The sequence below is a fragment of the Carcharodon carcharias genome, chromosome 1, assembly GCF_017639515.1.
Source record: "Carcharodon carcharias isolate sCarCar2 chromosome 1, sCarCar2.pri, whole genome shotgun sequence".
Taxonomy (NCBI): Eukaryota; Metazoa; Chordata; class Chondrichthyes; order Lamniformes; family Lamnidae; genus Carcharodon; species Carcharodon carcharias.
The window spans coordinates 98,794,683-98,815,696 of NC_054467.1; the positions used below are offsets into that span (position 1 = coordinate 98,794,683).

The 21,014-nt window shown below is 41.4% G+C and overlaps 1 protein-coding gene across 1 annotated transcript; it reads left to right on the forward strand.

Annotated features, from left to right (window-relative positions):
- Nucleotides 1–3,408: 3,408 nt before the first annotated feature.
- Nucleotides 3,409–9,610, forward strand: prdm8b (PR domain containing 8b). The gene is made up of 4 exons (XM_041202354.1): nucleotides 3,409–3,802; nucleotides 5,249–5,484; nucleotides 6,486–6,717; nucleotides 7,758–9,610. The coding sequence occupies exons 2-4, from the start codon at nucleotides 5,263–5,265 to the stop codon at nucleotides 9,017–9,019; spliced, it is 1,716 nt and encodes a 571-aa protein (XP_041058288.1). The 5' UTR covers nucleotides 3,409–3,802; nucleotides 5,249–5,262; the 3' UTR covers nucleotides 9,020–9,610.
- Nucleotides 9,611–21,014: the final 11,404 nt, after the last annotated feature.

The following is a 21,014-nucleotide window of genomic DNA, read 5'->3' on the forward strand; positions in this document are numbered from 1 at the left end:
ACGACGGTAAACCTAAATGTCATTAAGTAAGAATCTAAAGGAAGGGGTACCATTCAAATCGGTTTTTAGCTGTTGCATTTAGTGAACAAATTTTATCACAGTGATGGGCTTGCAATTAGAGAATGCATAAATAACTTTATTTACATGAGTCGCCCTTGCTTGCGCCCCATACAGTTGGGATTCTTTACTGGAGACTGTGCTAACATAGTGGTTTGCAGCCAGTTTCGATCCTGTAAACCTGTTTGGTGCACGGTTGTGTCTCTGCTCTGGCTGCTATCCCTCATCACACACGTTGCTGTTATAGTGGAGGCAGATGGCTACTGATTGGGTGAGCTTTGTGGTTTTAATACTGAATACTTTATGGGAAAGGGTTTTATCATGCATCGTTGGTCAGAGGCACAATGGGGGGGGGGGGGGGGGCGGCGGCAGAGATTTATGATGATGGCATAGCAATCGTTTTGTGTGTTTTATGTCTGAAATATGGAGAAAAAATGCAGCAACTCATCTTTTCTGTATTGTCTTTTTTATATATTTCTCTCGCATTCTTTAACCGAAAGGCTGAAAGGTTTCTATCTTTACACTGAAACGTCGCATTTCAAACCTGACAAAGTGAATGATGTTGGGTAAAGCATCTAAATGCTGTTTACTTTTGTTAACTGTCAAGTTATCGTGGCAAAACATACTCTTTGATTATAGCAAAATTAATACCAGAAATTGACATGGTGTAATTTCGAACAGCATGCTGCCCTGGTAGCATGTGCGTCTGTGTGCTTTTCATTGGGTTATGCAGTGTGAGTTTATTTATTCCTTCTGCAACTCACAGCCACCACATAAACACAACAAATTAAATTCAATATTTTCATATTTTTATCACTACGTGATGTCTATGGTTTGGCACGCAAGCCACTATTAGTTCCAGTTTGATGCCCCACTTGAAGCTGTATAATGTTCATTATGTTTTAATTCAGCGTAGAGTTTTCAGTAATTCTGAAAATACAGCAGCAGCAAAATAATGTTTTGAGTGACAGCTTCCAGATTTCACACTTGATTCACAAAATGCACTCATTGAAAAGATAATATCGCCACGGAATTGTTTATTTAGCAATATCCCAGGCGTAATATTGCGGGCAATCACTATAGTGCACTCAGTTAATATTATAAAATAAGACACGAAACCTGATGTTTAATGTATAAACCGCAAGCTTACAAAAAATGTGTTGTTTTCTAAGTGAACATCTTCAGGGGACGTGAGGGTATTTTCTAATTACAGTTGTTCCGATTTAAATATTAATGAAATATGTGTATACATACGGTGTATAACTGTTTGACTACACATTTATGGAGAATGTTTATATGCGTATATATGAAAATACTATAAATGTGTATGTGTTTATGTACGCATGTGCATTATGCAACTGCTTGCATGTCGATATGTGTATATTTTTATTTACCTGCTTAAATGCATGCATGCACATTCCCGTAGGTGTTTTCAATACTATTTACAGAACACACGAGTGTTGCGTGTGTGTATATACCTAGCATGTAGAAATAATTCTATCATTCTGTAGGTTGACGTATATTCAAATATATATCTCATGTGCTCAAACATCAGTTGTCCAGGGTAGTGGAGATTCTGGATAGATTTCGAAATTACAGTAAAATCAGAGTTCCATTCCATGAGTGCTCCACCATTGTCTGCTGGTGCTTCATCCTGAGCCGTATGTCTTGGCAGCCTTTCTCAGTGGTGGCTTGCCACTGCCTTCTACTCTCAGGGGTAGGAAGAAGAGGCAGATCCCCATCCCAGCTAGAACGGGAGCTGATCCCATACCATTACCTTTATTCTGAACCACACGAAAGCCAGCTAGACAACGGACCTAACCAGCACCCTGAAATCTGCATTGGATGCAAGAAATTGAACGCCAGTATGATTCTCCCAGAAGTTACCACAATACAAGCTCTGTTTGCACCTGATACAGTAGTGGCACTTTAATTTCTGTTATGGTGGAGTCTCGGATTATCCTGAGCTATAAAGATAAAGTTTGGATCTTCACGATGTGTGTAAACCATCCCACAGAATGGTGAGATTCAGTTCAAGTTGATAAGCAAAAGGGGCGACAACTCTGCCAAAATCACCAATCCTGAATCTCTTTCTGTAAATTGGTATCGGCACTTTCACAATACGTGTAACTACAGATTACGTCCGACTGGTAGAAAATTAATTTTATTAATTACCATATTATTCTGCAGTTAATTAGACGATTTGGCAGCTAGAAGTAGCAAAAAATAATGCGTTGAGCATACGCTTTCTAAAATCTAAATATTACTTTATAATGTTATTTTAGATTATTTGCTATATGAGTCTCCATTATTCTGACTATCTTTAATGCAAGTAACTTATGGAAAATCCAATATTGCAAGTTATATAGCCGATGGGAAAGCATGTATTGTATATGATACATTTTAGTTACACCTACATTTCCAGAGGCTCAGTTGGGACCAAACTCACTTTGCTATTTCTCATGTCAGAAAGTTAGTCAGTATCTCACTTAAAATAAAGAATAAACCCCTACCTCAATGTTTTTATAAAGTCTTGCAGTGGTAAGGATCAGTCATCCCGAGACACTTTTGAAGTAAATGTTTAATGTACTTGTGACAAAAGCAACAAAAATACGCCTACTGGATGGTTTATGATCCATGATAGCCCGAATGTTATCTGCCATCGGTGTAAAATGAGAAATTGTAACCCCCCGCCCCAACCAGTGTGTGTAGAATTTTGTTGCCTCTCGTTTTGGGTGATGCATATTTTTTCCTCAAATGGATAAATTAGGCTCATTATTGCTCATGGTGGGTGCGGGAGGGGTGGAGTGACAGCCAAGCTCCGCTCCCCCTGCTCCTCGCTCGGCTTTCTCCAGCCCTTAACCCGGGTAACCGAGCCCAGCTCGAGCATCCTCGCTCCCTCCCTCCATCCTGCCCAAGTTGCGCCTTTCCCCCCTCCGCGCGCCGCCGGCCAAACCGACCAACCACGAAGGCGTTCGGCGTCAGCCGCCCAATCCGACCCGGCCCATGTGCGCGAGCGCGTACACACGTGCGCGCGTGGGGTGGGGGGGGGGGAGATGCGGGGGACAGAGCGCCAGCGCGCGGCAGGTGCAGCAGTGCATGAGCCGCCACCAACAGCGGCCGCCCGCTGGCCAATGGGGAGCAGGAGCGGGTGGTCGGCTCGGGAGGGGGAGGGGTGTGTGTGTGTGTGTGTGTGTGTGGCGTGAGTGGGGGGCTGGAGTGTCACGCGTCATTGGATAGATTATCTCCACCAAAGTGTCTGCCACTTACGCTCGGGCCCATATGTAACTCTCCACGGCTCTCTCTCTCTCTCTCTCTGCATCGGAAGCGCAACATCACCGTCACTTTCACCAACGATGCCACTGCACTGACAGCACAGAGAGAGAGCGCTGCGTCTCCAGCTGCTGCTCCTACCTCCTCCTGCACACATCCCCAAAATAAAGAGCAAAGAAAGAGATCTTTTAAACAAATCCCGTCGTTTTTTTCTGGTGAGTTTTTACCTTTTTGTTTTGTTTTCCTTCGTCCTAAACGCTGATTTGCTCTGCTGAGGATGGAAAGAAATGCATATTCATTAAGGCGTCTTCTATTTTTTTTGGACGCCCCAAGCGACGCGCGACCTCATTCACAATAAAAGATTGGCGAAATGAGTTTGCAGCTTATGTTGCATTTTTATTCTCTTGCAAACAAAAATATCTGGGCGGGGGAGAGAGACGTGGAGGAGAGCTTTCGCTGTTCACACCATCAGGTAAGGCTTATACAGTATCACTTTCTGTAAAGTGTATGAGCAGGTTTTGTGGAACAGCTTCAGTGCTGCGCTCAGGAGATGTTACTAGTGACTCTTCAAGTTCAGAGAAAGCACATTTAAGCTCTTGGCTCGGTTCATATCGTGCTCACGATTCCTCTATTACTGTGGAGTGAAAGGCTGCACTGGGTGGATGCCGGTTGGTTACCATTAGAATTGGTGGTTACTCACACTCATTACCAATGTTTGTAAGTAAAGCGGATCATATCTGAATTTGAGGTTGAGAGCGGAAGTTATAAAGGGACTATTCTTGTCTTTAACATTTTTGTCTTTTTCAAATCTAGATGCAATACTGCTGTTTATCGGGCTACGGTCAATCTATTTGTTACATTTGCACAGTTTATGTACTGCCTATTTAAAAAAATGATTTGCCACATTAAGGGGTATATAAGATGGTACGATTCGGTCATAATAAAATCTCAGACATTATTAAGACATTATTAAATACGATCGAATTATGTTTCTTTAAATGGACTAAGTTTGAACCATGTAGGTTCAGGGCTTTGACAAATGCCCCGTGACTTCGGAGGGAGTCAGGAAATTGATCCTGAGCTCATTTAAAATCTTGCGAAGAATACCAGCAATGCAAAACTCTGTCCCCCTCCCCACCCCCACCCCGTCCAATTCAGATTTTACAAGCCACATTTGACCGAATCTCCCCCTGTGTAGAACAAGGTAACTGGGATTCATTCTCATCCATAAATAACCGTGTCGAGGTAAAAATAATTAACTCTGCTTGCTGCTTTTAATTAAAGTCTCAGAGGGAAAGGGCTGTATTATGGTAATGAGATGCGCGGACGAAGAAGACATACGTTCTTTCTTGTTGAAAAGATCTAAAGGTTATCTGACATCAAATCACTGAAAATGACAGGACACTGTCAATCCATTTCATCTGCACCTCTAGACACCGGAACAGTGCCATTTGCTGTTTGTTGTTAAATGGTTCCTTCTGCGTTCAAGCAAAATAATGGACCGAACTGGGAACAAGGCAGGTAATGTTTGCACTTCACTCTGGCAATGTTTTATTGGGAACATCGAAGCAGAACCATTTATCATAAAATCCGCACGAACAGAAGTGAACAAAAGGTAACAGATACAACCAGGACTTGCTGGCGTGTCAGAATCAGAAACATTATCGCTGCAAAACTTTATATTTGAAAAAAAATACGTATTTTACACAACCCAGGCGAAACCGAGCAGGCTTTGCTTGTACACTGGTTTCACGAGATGTTGAATTTATACAGGAATCTTACGGTGTGCTTCCTCAGAAATGAGGTCTGAGTCTATAATCAGGGCGACCACGACTGTCGAGATTTTTCAAGCTTAAGCATTGTGACTCTTGCATGTCTTTAAGCACGGAGATGACCTTTTTATACCCTTTCCGCCCAGAGCCAGCCCCGGCGATGGAAGATCCAAATGTTCACAAGGGGTTTTGGGAGAGCGATGCCAGCAGAGCCGTCCAGCAATGTCTGACCAATATTTTCACCAGCGTCTATACAACCTGTGACATTCCAGAAAATGCCATCTTTGGACCCTGCGTACTGAGCCACACGTCCCTATATGACAGCATCGCTTTCATTGCTCTTAAATCAGCCGACAAAAGGACGGTGCCCTATATCTTTAGGGTAGGGTCAATTTTAATTCTCTCCTGTTCACTCTCCCCCCTCCTTGGTTTCACCTTCTGTATCCCCATTACACAATGTGGGATCTCTAAAAGATTGAATTTCTCTTTTACATGTATTGCTGCTTTTCTCACCTACTGACCTTCATATTTACACGCATTGCACGTTTCCCCATTTGGCACTTCAGCATGTTTTTCTCTATGGTTTATTTCTATAGTTCATTTCCTAACTTGTTCCGTTCCCTTTATTCATTAGCATCTAGGCTGATTCCTTCCTTTACGCTTCCGCGTTGCCTCATAGCACAGAAAATGCGTTAAAAACATAGTTGGTCATCGCCGGACAGCGGGGTTGTGGTTGTTGAGGTAGTGGGACGGGGGCTGTCAAACTGCAAATAGTGGGCTAAAATGCAGAAGCACGTAAAACCCGCTAAAGGTTCGCCTGTCGTTTTGGACACTAAACTTCCACAAGTGCCGTGAAAAAGACCCATGAGTGTTTGGCATCACAAATACCTACACAAATGATAGAGCGTTCACTTGACTTCGTACCCCTCCCCCATCCCACTTTTTGAATAACGTTTTCTTCATGACCATTGCACATAGAGTTGCATTTCGTAGCTTTACAACATTTTGAAGGAATATAAAGGACCGAGCACGGTACAGTCTCGCAAAGCTCACGGATCTCGTAATCTGACCGCGATGTACTGCTGAATATTTAACAAGTGCTGGTTCAAATTTGAAGTAGACGTAGTACCTAGTAAATCACCTAGGCATTTACTTTCATGATATTCAGCAATATCGTATATTATCCCGCTAAACAATAAAACGGACCTTGAGATTCCTTGGTGTTAAATTATACTGAATCATGTCCGGGGATGTCCAACCTGGTTAAGTGATGGTTTGTGGAATGTGAGGGAGGCCGGCTGCAGCAAAGAGGGTATACATTAGGTAATTGGCCTGTGTTCAGCCTGCATGTGGCTCATATTCTGCGTTTGCACTTCACTGCAGGTGGATACTTCAGCAGCGAACAGCTCCTCCGAGGGTTTAATGTGGCTCAGACTTGTCCAGTCGGCCAGGGATAAAGAGGAACAAAACCTGGAGGCCTATGTGAAAAACGGCCAGTTGTTTTATCGGTCTCTGAGGCGGATTGACAAAGACGAAGAATTACTTGTGTGGTACGGAAAAGAACTGTTGGAGCTGCTGCTTCTCAGCAACGTCAGGGCACAGGCCAAAATGAATGGTGAGCTGTGATGTATAAAGTCTGACATTGCAGCTGAAAGTTATCTCCTTTCTCAAAAGAAAACAGACTCACATTGAGATACACACAATCTATCCATATAAATGGTAGCGGAGAAAAATGTGTTATTTTATGTCCCTGAAGTAATTTTTACTCTTCTGAGTTAATTGTGGACAGATTATGTAATTTTCCTCAGATTCATTAAAAGATGGCCAATTTGACAAATAGGCGAATACATACATTAGATTCAACTGCTTAAGCAACTTAGAAAAATGGAAAGGTAGATAGATAAATAGATAGATAGATAGATAGACAGACAGACAGACAGATAGATAGATAGATAAATAATAGATAGTTAGATGGAGAGATAAGTAAATAGATGGATGATATATAAATAGATAGATAGATAGATAGATGAATGGATGACAGATGGATAGATAGATGAATGACAGATTGATAGATGAATGAATGACATAGATGGATAGATAGATAGATAGATAGATAGATAGATAGATAGATAGATAAATGACATTGGGACGTGGACAGTTGAAAAAAACAGAGGTGGTAGAATCGTTCATAGATGGAGACAGCTAGACAGGAGAATGGAGGAACACGTTTTGTATTGAGAAGTGTACATACAGCGTCAAAGTAAATTAAGGGTTACTCAGCTAGAAATAAAAGGACACAAAGCAAAATGCTGCAGATGTTGGGAATGAAAAATAAAACAGAAAATGCTGGATATACTCAGCAGGTCTGGCAACATCTGTGGAGAGAGAAACAGAGTTAATGTTTCAGGTCGTGACCTTTCATGAGAAATAAGATGATTGGGTTAAACCAATGAGTTATCTAAGAGGAGAGAAATAGGTCAATGCAATTATTATAATGCCAATGAATTATTTATCACCGAACTGAAATATTTTCTACATTTAAAACCTGTGCTTTTAACCTCATGATTTATTGTTGGCTGTTAAATCAGTGAACGCTGGAAGACGATTGACTTGTAGGAGTGTGTAATCTCATCTTAATGTGCTTCATTCACACAGGATCCTCGCCGTACACATGTCTGGATTGCAGCCAGCGCTTTCAATGTGAATACCCCTTTCTAGCCCATTTGCGATTCCGCTGTCAGAAGAGACTGGGTTGTATTGCCTCGGATGAGAACGTGAAGAGCAGCGGAGACCGTGACCATCAAACTGCTGTCGGGTCAAGTGTTAAATTCAGTCGATCGGAGCGACAATCAGCCTTTGCTAATGTAGAAAATAATAAAACCATTACAGATTTCCACAACCTCGCCAGGGATATGGAAAATCCGAGAGAAAACGTTAGGAACCATCGAGAAACTGAAAGCATAAATGAAAATAAAAGAAAATACGACGAAGCGGAAGAAAAAAATGACAATATACTGCACACTGCAAAACTTGCAGATAGATCACTGGCTATGCCAAGAGAAAATCTTCTCTGCCCTTCCCAACAGTTCAGAGGGAGTTATTTCAATCTGAGAGAAAATGGAAGGCTAATGACACCATCTAGTCCAGAGTCTACTGATGTTAAACGAAGCGCCTTCTTCGAAGTGAAACGAACTTCACTTAACCTTAAACAGACTCCAAAGGACCACGTTTCGGACACAGACAACAAGAATGGCGCAGCACCGAACACTAGCTCTTCCGAGAAGCCGATTGACATCAAGTCTGTTCTGACTGAAACACAAGTCCCTTCGTGTCTGGACAACATTGCCATGGGAAGTGCGTTTCGGAGCGTCTCTCAGCTTTGTGGGACTGAGGAAAGGAAGAGTGCATTTTCTCAGCCAGCCAGGTCGTTTACTCAGCTATCTCCACTTTTAGTGTCGCAAAAAGTGATTCCGGGCTTAGAGTGTCACCCTGCCGTTGGTGACTCTGGGAGGCTTTATCAAGCGAATGCCTTAGCTGCAAAGCTCCAGAGCGCAGATGTTAACGGCAATTGTAATATGCAAGGGGGCCTGGCCAAACAAAGCCCTTTCGTATATGCCACCGCCTTTTGGCCAAAGGCTTCTGGGCCCATTCAGCTGCAAGTCCCATCCGCGCTGACCCTTCTTCCTCCTTCATTCACGTCCTTTTGTTTACCGGCGCAGAACTGGTGTGCCAAATGCAACGCTTCTTTCAGGATGACATCCGATTTAGTGTACCACATGAGATCGCACCACAAAAAGGAATATGCCATGGAGCCTCTGGTGAAAAGGCGAAGAGAAGAAAAGCTTAAATGTCCCATTTGCAATGAATCCTTTAGGGAACGCCACCACCTTTCGCGGCACATGACCTCTCATAACTGAACTCGAACTGTGTGACAGATTGTAATGCCGACTCAAGACAAAAACAAACTAAGGGAATGGGCTATTGTGATGCACACATTATCACTTTACATTTAACATTTTGCAATGGCCACAAACCACAATATACAAATGCATTTTGTCATAACTTTATTTCATTCTAAATGCGTTAGGCGCTTATGATAGCTTGGAAGAGGAATATATGATATTATCGTATTTAAGGACAGAATTTTATTTTAGATATAAGAAAAGCAAGAGAATGGATTTTAGTTTATTGACTCCATTGATACATTCCAGTGTCATTAAAATAATGAAAGCTATAAAAGCGGGAGGTGCAAGCGCGAAACACAGGAAAGATGCATGTAAAAATCGTAGATATGAACACCAAATACAGACGGGAAAGTGCGGAATTGACGTTGGTTTTTTTGTAAATATTTTCGTTTTCAAAATCAAATGTACTATTTTGTGCCAGTGAAAAGCAGTCCCAATAGTTATTGTGTTTCACACTCTTGGCGAAATTTACGAATCTTGATAGTTTATCTGGTCATTTTGGCTGGCTTCAACAATAAATAGCTTTATTTTTACTTGACCAAATGTATGTGTGTATGTAATTATTTAAATTTGTTGCTAAAATCATTTTAACCGAAGAAATTCCCACAATTATCTGATTGCAGAACGTCGGCATAGACACGAAAGGCCGAAAAGCTTCCCTCTGTGCCTAACCATTTCATGATGCTATAATTCTAACTAACTTGTACAGTTTCTACACATTGTAATCTTCCGTTTCCATTTTTTAAAGAAAGAGCTGAGATTTGGAAGTACAAGGCATATTGTAATACTTTCCAGCGTAGCATTGTCTTCATGTCATGTCAAGAATTAGAATAAGGTTTAACAGGACAAGTACTGCCTAAAGCACAATTACCGAATGTCTTTTCAAATCGAGCTTTAAGACAACTTCAGAACACAAAATCCATAACTAAAGATTGATCTGAATGATTCAGACTAGACTGCTTACTTTTCTTTTGAAAAAAGGTAAAACAATGCACGGTTGTAAAAACTTCGCTTTGACAAGCCTGCTTCAAGAGTAACCAAGGAGCAGCATTCACATGTTGGAGGTCACGAGTAAACTGACCTTTACCAGTCAGTCCAGCCAAACTCACGGAGTCGAAAGCTCCCCTCTCCGTCACATTCAGAATATGATTCACTAAAGTAAGGCTTCAATTAATGGGATTAAATGTGAAACAGGAATGAGGCAAAAACAAAAGTAGCAGAGGGAGGACAATAGTTGGTGAAGCCGAGCTCAGCGGTTCATTTCTCGTTGTGTCCACCAAAGGTTGAGCAGTATTGTATAATCAGATCAATACGACAGCAGAAGGGGGGAAATGATCCCATACAGTAGCGCTGTACGGTTGATGCCAATGATATATGTCAGTCTTTGATGCGATATAGAATGAAGGTGACATCAAGACATTAACCATATCGTACCCGTCTGAAAATTGACGTAACGTGGTAGAAAGTAATGGCTTTAGTCAGTCCAGGAGGAAAAGCTTTAATCCATGCAGCATACCCAACCAATTAGTCATTTTGCTGAACAGAACCTGAATATCCTTTCCATTTTATCTTTGTTCATTTTTCATTTCTGCTATTGAAAACCTCTTTTTGATCAATTTATTTATGGCGTAATTTTTGCTATGTCATTAGTTACCTTAGTTGCTTGACTTTCTAGTTTTTAATACTTCGGTGATGGTTGTTTGGTCGGAAGTGTGTAATTCTATGCTAATTAAAGGTTTAACTTCTAAATGCTTGACAATCTGAAATTAATATATAATAAACATTATATAAATATGTAACAAGGCTGTCTGCATCTGTAAGGGAAAACAAAGGCCAGAGACTCAGAACTGGAAAACAAATAGGCTGGATCGCCCTTCTACTACTGAGCAAAACAAGGAAAGCGGGGAACAAGTAGATGCCAGGGGTATAATTGCCTATTACAAAGAAATGATAATAGATTTATTGCCTATAGAAAAAGAACGGTGATTTTTTTCAGAACGACGGAGATACTCTATGCGTTGCTGTCCAATAATTTCTGAATGTTGTTCCGGGGATCATTTATGTCCCCGCTGATTCAGCTTTCGGGCAAAATCCAAACTGTTCTGGGCTAAACCTGGACTATAAATCAAGGTCATGGTCCATAGTAATTCCGAAGTGAAGCAGAGACCCAAATCCAGGACGTTTCAGTCCACGTGATTGAGGTTCAGGTCACATCCTGATGCTGGGCTCAGGCTGCATTTGCACTATAAAGGTTTGTTTGGGTGTCATAGTTGTAGTGTGAGTGCGCCATTTATTGGCTGCTAAATGTATAAGTTTTTTTTATAGTAGTTAGTATATCTGTACCTATTGTACCAATTATCCGCCCTTATCAACTGCGTTTATAAGGCCCTTTTTCGGTGTTTGGATTGCTAGCGCCATATCAGCTAGCAGCAAATCCAAGGGGAACATTTCAAAACTTCAAAGACCCGCTGCTGTTACACCCGGTTAAGATCCACATTTCCCACTCCCCCACCACCACCACATCCCCCTCCCCTCCACTTCCACCTCCTATCTCACTCGGATAGTGAATCCTGGCAAGTGCAGATCACATCGCTGGAGTGGTTGTCAGTAGCCCCAGCACAGAAGCAACATTCCTCTTCCGTAGACTAATTAACAATGCATTATATTGAACCTCACAGATGGTATTTTTAATTATTTTGCATACTTGGTTATTATTTTTATGATGTGTCAATGTTTTAGCGCCAATTATATGTCCTGTCCATTCCTGTTCAACTCAGAATGATGGTCACAAACATGCTCGATTCAAGTTGACAGCTGATCGAAGACATCTAATCCTCTTCGCTACGGAGAACCTCTGTTGTTTAGAATATTTTCAGCAAACATTGGACAAATTTGAACACAGAGCGGACATGGGTCTTCAAAACGATCACTTTATGCACCAACAACATCGTAGAAATATCCCATAACAAATGAGATGTTTTCTATTGCACGGCTGAATGCTCTGTCTATATACTTCATGAACATAAAGTCCTTCCGTTCTGCCTCAGAAATCAATGTGTAAGATGCCGCTTAGATCATCCATTTATTTCGTTCATGTACACATTTGCTGGAATTTAGTTTGAAATCATTTTTATGTGAAGAACAGGAGCAAATTTTTTCTGCTGAAAACTGAGTAAGCAGGAATATCATAATTAGTAATAAAAATTAGGGCACAGATGCCATGCAGGGTGCCTTTATATTGCAAATTCAGTTGCTGTGCACTGCAATTTCGTCTAGTTACTGATGTTAAATTGGAGCGGAAATCGGAAGACCCAGGCCAGATTCAGGAAGGGCAAGTGTGTGAGGGTTGGCCTCCCACACTTCAGCTTGACATTGTAGTTGTAAATCGCATGCAATATCATACTTGGCTTCATTCAAATTTTCGACAGCAGAAATTTCCCCCTTCTAACTCTAAGCATTTACATATTTGAACGTTTGGGAGACGGGTTTGTGCAAAATTCTCTTTCAAACAGAAGAGTTAATATCTCAATCAAGTAGGAGTCAAGTCATAGAGATAATATTTTACCATGCTGGAACATAGAGCGAAATCCAAATGTACTCTTAAAGATTCTGAATAATGTGTAGTGTATATCATCATTTCTGTAATTAAACTATGAATGATTTATAGCACTCCAGTGAAAATTAAAATCATATTACATATAAAGACATCCAACACTGTGTACATTTTACTGAACATAATTTATGAGTTTTTTTTGGGGGGGGGGGGGGGGGGGCGGGGGCAGGGTAGCAGCTAGACTCAAGAACTGGAATAAAACGCCCCCTGAAATCACTGAATCATTCATCATAACATGGATGCTAAAATATGAGAACAGTTACATATCTAGGGCTGAGTTCAGTTTACCACATAAAGCATGTTGGCACAACAGCTTCGCTTCTGGTTTGGATCACAGGGCGACTTTGCTGTCTTGTAACCACCCTTATCTATAGTTCTGTATTTCAGTTCATTGGTTCCCATAGTTGTCATTGTTAATCTAGCGCTCCAGTGATGCATTTTTACTATTTCCAGTGTACTGCAAATCTAGTTGTGCTGATACATAGGGTATAATGAAGGTTTTACTTTGCGTTTTTTAAGGAAAACATAAAGAGAATTAAAACATTAGTAATATTTTTTCTGAAGAGAATTAAAGGAACGAATATCACATAGAATTTATCTGCGCACCTGTAGACATGTCTTAAAAAGTGGGTTTAAACATATCAAACTATTGCTCGTGGACTCTAGATACGGTAAAGTTACGACTTACCATCGGCTGTCATTCTCCAGGATGGTAAATGTAAATAGTTTGGAAATTGTACGAAGACATTTATTTTTCATATTTATGCAGCAATCAACTCAAAGTTTAATGTGCATTCCCTACGTTTTCTGATAATAATGATACCGCAAGGCTGTTAGATTTATAGAGGGAAATGAAACAAGGAGGAGACTGGACTGCGTTACCAGAATGCAGCCCATCCCAGCTCTGTGCACTATGAGCATGTTACCTTCTGCCAGTTTTGTTCGATGAACTATATCCACGAGCTTTATATCGACGATTTAAAGAGAAGCATTTGCTCCTTGCAGTGAAAAATCATCTGTAAAGACCTGAACAGGCTATAAAACCAGTGAGATTAGATTTGCCTCTTCAGGGTGGGTCTTGCAATCGGACTCATATTGCGTATTTAACCGGAGCACTGAGCGGAAGCAAAACTGCTTTGCCCCGAAGACCATTTGTAGTGTAAATATTCAGCGAGATACTGAGGAGTCTGGGCACCCCAAAGTTTAATTTGGCTTCTCTTTCAGATGCTGACCAAACCTGCTGCTGATTTTCCCCATTCCCAATTTCTATTACACACAGGTGCCTCAATACAGGTGACAGTTTATTTTCTAAATAAACCTTCACAATATCCAAAAATAATACGAATAAATGATGCAATTGTAGAACTTGCACAATAGCACTTTTAGAAACCAGTCCTTATTAAGTTTGCAAAGACCCACACAAGTAACTCTCCGCCACTGGCTGCTCGTTAAAGCGAATGGCGCGCTATCAGCAATTGAATTCTCAATATGGGCTGGAAGGACATGTTGGCAGCGCAAACTGGGAAGTAAATAAAGGAATAATCATAGTAAGGGAGATGAACTATCCTCGACAGATCTCTGAGCAATAATTATAAACATCTAAACTACGAAATGGGCAGAAGAACCAATTCAAGTCACACAAGGGAACCTCACCTGAAATGAGCCGTCGTTTAGCTGCCTAAAGCATGAAATACTCCTTATAATTAATAAAATGTCACGAGGTACTAGACACTACTGAAATGTTCACACTTAGTCTTGATATAACGTCCACCGCCACTATTTCATTTTGTTTGTGTTTTTAGTACCGCATGCCAGCTTTATTCCTACTTTGTCACTCGTTTTAGCATAAACATTTGCATTTCACCCTCCCTTGTAGGTAGATATTTATGTAAAGTATCACAGAAGCTTTATATAATGTTATCAGATTATGTGTTATATTGCACGTTAAGTCTGCCTTTAGTTGCTTTTTCCTCGTTCAAATATATGGCCTGCATGTAAAGATCACCGCACAGACTGACTTCGAGATTCTTCGATTGGCTAAAATTGGAATACAGCCTCCAGTGTAGCCTGCTTTTTACTGCTAAGAGGCGATTATGGTCTTTCTAAACAAGTGAATTAAAGAGTTCACTCACAGATAACACAACCATAACTCAAGTGGCAAACCAGAAGATAATTTACCGTGTGCACTTTCTTTTTAGCAAAGGGGAATTGTCTTAAATTTAGTAGCAATTTGTATATTTTTATTTGTCACTTTGGGAGGTGATTTTATTAAACGGCGTGTGCGTCACTTCTTTGTCACTAAGCCTGTTGTTTTATACTATTAGGAATTAAACACAAACTATTGCTCCTTACTAAATGAAATAAAAGGCAAAGAGGAAAATATAAAACGGTAAGGCTAGTGCCACGTTGTCTGACGGAGGATAAAAACATCTTCATTTGATTCAAATGTATCTGGAACAGATGGACATGGGTGTCTCTCTATTTTGGTTGCACAAAGGAGCAGAATGTGAAATTAGTTCTGACACTTTCAGTCAAGTTTACTGTAGATATGCGTTCGACTACCATACTTGGCAATACCTCCCATGAATAATTAACTTAGTAAGACAAAGTAGCCAGCTTGATCGGCACCTTAAACATTCACTCCCTCCACTACTGCGTGCAGTGTGTACCATCTTCAAGATGCACTGCAGTAACTGGCCAAAACTCCTTGGACTTCAACTTCCCAACCCATGAACTCTAACACCCAGAAGAATAAGGGCAGCAGACACAAGGGAACACCGTCACCTACAAGTTCACCTCCAAGCCACAGGCAATCCTGACTTGGAACGATATAACGTTCCTTCACTGTGACTGGGCCAAAATCCTGGAACTCCCTAACAGCACTGTGGGTGTTTCTACAACACATGGACTGCAGCGGTTCAAGAAGGCAGCTTATCATCACCTTCTCAAGGGCAATTAAGGATGGACAACAAATGCTGGTCTTGCCAGTGACGCTCACATCCCATGCACAAATATAAAAAATAGGACTTTCATCCATATTGCTATGAAGAAACTTTCAGCAGTGAGTTGGTAGGTAGACACCTGTCATGTTTTCATCATGTATCTAAGCTGATTAATTGAAATTCGTAATTCCAAATTCCACAGCTATTAAAAGCGCACCTTGAAGTCTTCAATTGTTTCTTGCCAAACAGAGAAATAACAATATGGATTCTATTATTTCAAATATGTCAGTATATAACGACAATTGTAACACATAACTAATTTCCATGGCAGCACATGGTAAATAGTACACCTGCCTTTTGTTTAATTGAAGGAGAGTATCTGAGTCGGGCCAGAAGTTATCCTTTCTCAAACATCTCTTTATATCGTCACGTGACTAAATCTAGTTAACATTTTCGCAAAGTTCGTCCAAAACTTGCATCAATACAAGCTCCAGGGTAATAAACCGCAACTGCTAATGGATTCCTCTATATTATGGACGGTGAGTGATGTTTAAAGGGATGTGACCTCTATGACCGAGAGTTCCAAATATAGCAAGAGTGAGAAGTTATTTTGAGGAAAGGTTTGGAGCTATGAGATTTGGCATTAATCAATATAATATTAGCAGTTAACTGGTCCCTTTGGCCCAACTTGGATTGAAGTGAACAAGTTGATGACTGTATAACGTTACCTTCAAAGCAGATCACAGCACCTGTTCGGTTTAATGTATCTTGCCTTTGCTCACTTCGAACTTCCCCTTCTCCTCAGCTACTTACCGGTCACTTTTATAATTGCACAATATATATGTGAATACCTTGCATTAACGCTTCAAGATAATACAGAAATGCAATTGCAAACCCTATTTTAAGTATTCATTTACTTTTTTAAAAATCCCAGCGTTACATGTCTTATTCCTTCTTTTCCCAATGGTAGATTGTTATTCCGCAGAAACACAAAAACATTATCTAAAACACACTCGGTTGCCAAAGAAACGCCCTGCAACATACTGCTTTCTCACCAGCGCACCAAGCATTTTGCTCAGATGAGCGACATTTAACAAAAGATCCAAAAATAGCCAAACAGCGACCCCAAGCTAACAAAAATGTGTAAATCACTTCCAAACACTTTTTTTCTGGAAGAAATGGGGCTATTCACAGCGCCACCACACGCCCTGCATGCACAATGCTTGTAAGTTTATTTTTCACTTCAACCTAAGTATTTTCTACAACAGCCTGTGCTTATTTAATTAGATTTACATAATCAAATGTCATTAGGTTCTTCATATAGGCAAACAACAGACCCAACACAGTGATGGGGGGGATTAAGGCAGATTAAGATATTGCCGCAGAGCTAAAGTTTTCAGAAGGCTTTTTTAGGGGTCAAGGCCTTGGGAGAGGGTTCCTGTATTTAAAGAGAGCACGGCTGAAGATTTATGTGGCGCAAAATGGAGCAGAAATGGGATAGGGAGGGCCCCCAGGTCGGAAGACTTTGGGATTTTGAGCTGGAGAGCCATGAAGAAACTTTTCAACAAGGACAAGAATTTTGAATCCTGATGAAAGGTCATGGCCTGAAACCTTAGTTGTGTTTCTCCCCCCACAGATGTTGCCTGAGCTGCTGAGTATTTCCTTCCTTTTCTGTTTTCATTTCACATTTCTAACATCAGTGATATTAGAATCTTGAATTCATTGCCAAAAGTTGTGGAAATGTGCATTCAATAGTTAATCACAGTCTACTTATATTAATGCTAATTTTACATTTCACAAACATCTAAATTGGTTCAGTCAGAAAGTTTAATTCTGTCAGGTGGGGAGCATGTAAAGAGCAACATTTTGGTTTTCAAATTCAGAAAGGTGATTTACAAACTCAGATGTAGAAGAGGATCTCATGGAGACAGAGTGATCACTCATGAATTTGGGTGTAGATGTAAGTCAAATGGTAATGTATATGAGGGAGATATTTAGAGTCATAGAAATCTACAGCATAGAAAAAGGCTCTTCGGCCTATCGAGTCTGCACTGGTCAAACAAGTACCTAACTATTCTAATCCCATTTTCCAGCACTCGGCCCATAGTCTTGTATGCCATGGCATCACAAGTGCACATCCAAATACTTAAATGTTATGAGGGTTTTTGCCTCTGCCACCTTTTCAGGTAGTGAGTTCCAGATTCCCACCACCCTCTTAGTAAAAAGATTCTTCCTTACATCCCCTCTAAACCTCCTGCCCCTTACCTCAAATCTATGCCCCCTGGTTATTGATCCCTCCACAAAGGGGAAAAGTTCCTTCCTGTCTACCCTATCTATGTCCCTCATAATTTTATACACCTCAATCATGTCCCCCCTCAATCTCCTCTGCTCCAGGGAAAGTATCCAATTTCTCCTCATAAATAAAATGCTCCAGCCCAGGCAACATCCTGGTAAATCTCCTCTGCACTCTCTCTAGTACAATTACATCCTTCCTATAATGCATATTCCAGAACTGCACGCAATACCCTAGCTGTGGCCTAACCAGCGTTTTATACAGTTCCAGCATAACCTACCTGTTCTTGTATTCTATGCCTCAGCTAATAAAGGCAAGTATCCCATATGCCTTCTTAACCACCTTATCTACCTGTCCCGCTACCTTAAGGGACCAGGGACATGCATACCAAGGTCCCTCTGATCCTCGTTACTTCCCAGGGGCCTACCATTCATTGTGTATTCCCGTGCCTTGTTTGTCCTGATCAAGTACATCACCTCACACTTTTCCGGATTAAATTCTATTTGCCACTGATCAGCCCATCTGTATCCTCCGGTAATCAAAGGCTATTCTTCTCACTATTGACTTCCCCACCAATTCTAGTGTCATCCGCGAACTGACTGATTAACCATCCTATATTCAAGTCTAAATTGTTTATATATACCACAAACAGCAAGGGACCCAACACCGGCCCTGTAAAACCCCGTTGGGCACAGGCATCCAGTCACAGAGGCATCCCTCTGCTCCCTGCCACTCAGCCAATTCTGGATCCAATTTGCCAAATTGCCTTGGATCCCATGGGCTCTTATCTTTGTTATCAGTCCCCCATGTGGGACCTTATCAAAAGCCTTGCTGAAGTCCAAGTAGGCTACGTCAAATGCATTACGCTCATCTACACACCTGGTCACCTCTTCAAAAAGTTCAGTCAAATTGGTCAGACATGACCTCCCCTTAACAAAGCCATGTGGACTGTCCTTGATTAATCCCTGCCTCTACAAGTGTAGATTAATTCTGTCCCCAGAATTGCTTCTAATAGTTTCCCCACTACTGAGGTTAGACTGACTGACCTGTAGTTCCCTGGTTTATCCCTTCCTTCCTTCTTGAATAACAGTACCACATTGGCTGTCCTCTAGTCCTCTAGCACCTCTCCTGTGGCCAGAGAGGTATTGAAAACTATAGCCAGCGCCCTGCTATCTCCTCCCCTTGGAGATTTATCTACTTTTAAGCCTGCCAGACCACTTAGAACCTCCTCCCTTTCTATACTAATTCCTTTAATTATATCACAGTTCTTCTGCCTGATTTCCATAATCACATCACCCCTTCACTTGTGAACACCGACACAAAGTATTCATTTAGAACCCTACCTACGTTTTCCAGCTCTACACACAACTTACCACTATGGTCTTTAATGGGCCCTACTCTTCCCCTAAATATCCTCTTACTCTTAATGTACTTGTAAAACAACTTTAGATTTTTCTTTAGTTTACCTGCTGATGTTTTTTCATGCCCCCTTTTTGTTCTCCGAATTTTCTTTTTAAGTTCCCCTCCTACATATTCTATATTCCTTTAGGGCTTCCACTATTTTGAGCCCTCAGTATTTGCCATAAGCCTCCCTTTTTCTCTTTATCCAATCCTGTATATCCCTCAACATCCAATGTTCCCTGGATTTGTTGGTCCCACCCTTTATCTTTATTGGAATATGTTGACCCTGTACTCTCCCTATTTCCTTCTTGAATGAGTCCCACTGCTCAGATGCAGATTTACCTAAAAGTAGCTACTTCCAATCCACTCTGGCCAAATCATATCTGATCTTATTAAAATTGGCCTTCCCCCAATTTTAATTTGATTTCTGGCCCATCCTTTTTTTTTACCATAACAACCTTGAATCTAACTGAGTTCTTGAATATGTTAGGCAAATGCACTTAGGTAAGTTACCCATATTCAATGCTTAAATGGAAAACGAGTCAAATTGTTCTTGTAAATGTATTGGAATATAATTTCCATGTGGATTCCCCAATCTCCCATCATAGGGTTATTGTCAACTGTGACTCAGTTGCCTCTTGACTTAGAGGCTGTGGCTGCAAATCCTACTCCAGATACTTGAGCACGAAATCTAAGCTGATATGCCAGTGTGGTATGGAGTGCTGCACAGTTAAAGATCAGTGAGTTAGATGAGGCCTCATCTGCCCTCTTGGGTTAGCATAAGAAAATCCCACTGCTCTGTTTCAAAGGTAAGCAGTGGAGTTAGCCCCAGTGCCCTGACCAATATTTACCAACAGCAACAATACAACAGATCACTTGGTTACTATCCCATTGCTCTTTGTGAGAGCATGCTTTGTGTATTTGGCTGCTGCATTGACTACACTTCAACAGCATTTCATTGGCTGTAAAGCACTTTGGGGAGTCCTGAGGTTATGAAAGGCACTAGGTAATTGCAAGTACTATTTCTTCTCTTTTAAAGTTAGTTACTTTGAGTGGAATGTAATGGCCTCTGTTGTGGGCCCATCGACCAACTGGAGAGCCAGTGGCAAACCCACCGCAGCAATTTCTGGAGCCTCATCAGGATTAAGTCTCAATTAGGCAGTCCATTGGTTACCATCAGGGTATCCGGCTCCTGGCAATTTCCCACCACACTTGCTGGTGCAGGATGGATGACCCACCTCTAAGAGTTACTGGCCAATCTGGCACCTCTCCAGTACAGGCAATGCCACTGCGAGTGATGACCATTGCCTGTACTGCAAGAGACCTGAGGATGAGGATTGTCGCTGGAGCCCTGGGAATGAAAGTGAGTGGGATGAGTTTGTTTGAGCTAGTCAGGGAGGTCCCGGTGAAGGGGGGAGGGAGATAATGGGAGGAAGGGGGCTGTTGTAAAGGGTAGGTGGGGAGTCTTCTCACTGGTTCCTCCAAAGCCACTGGTGGGCTTCTCTATTGGGCACAGGATGGCTGAGAAGGAGGGACACCCCCCACAACCAGGCTGCAGGCATACCCTTTAATGTTCACCTGCAGTTTATCCACAAGGTGCAGCCCTGGCTGCCACTGGTTGAACACCCACGTTGGCCTTGTAAGAGCATCAATGGGCCCATGGACGGGAAGACAGTCCTCAACCTTTCCTACCCCGGA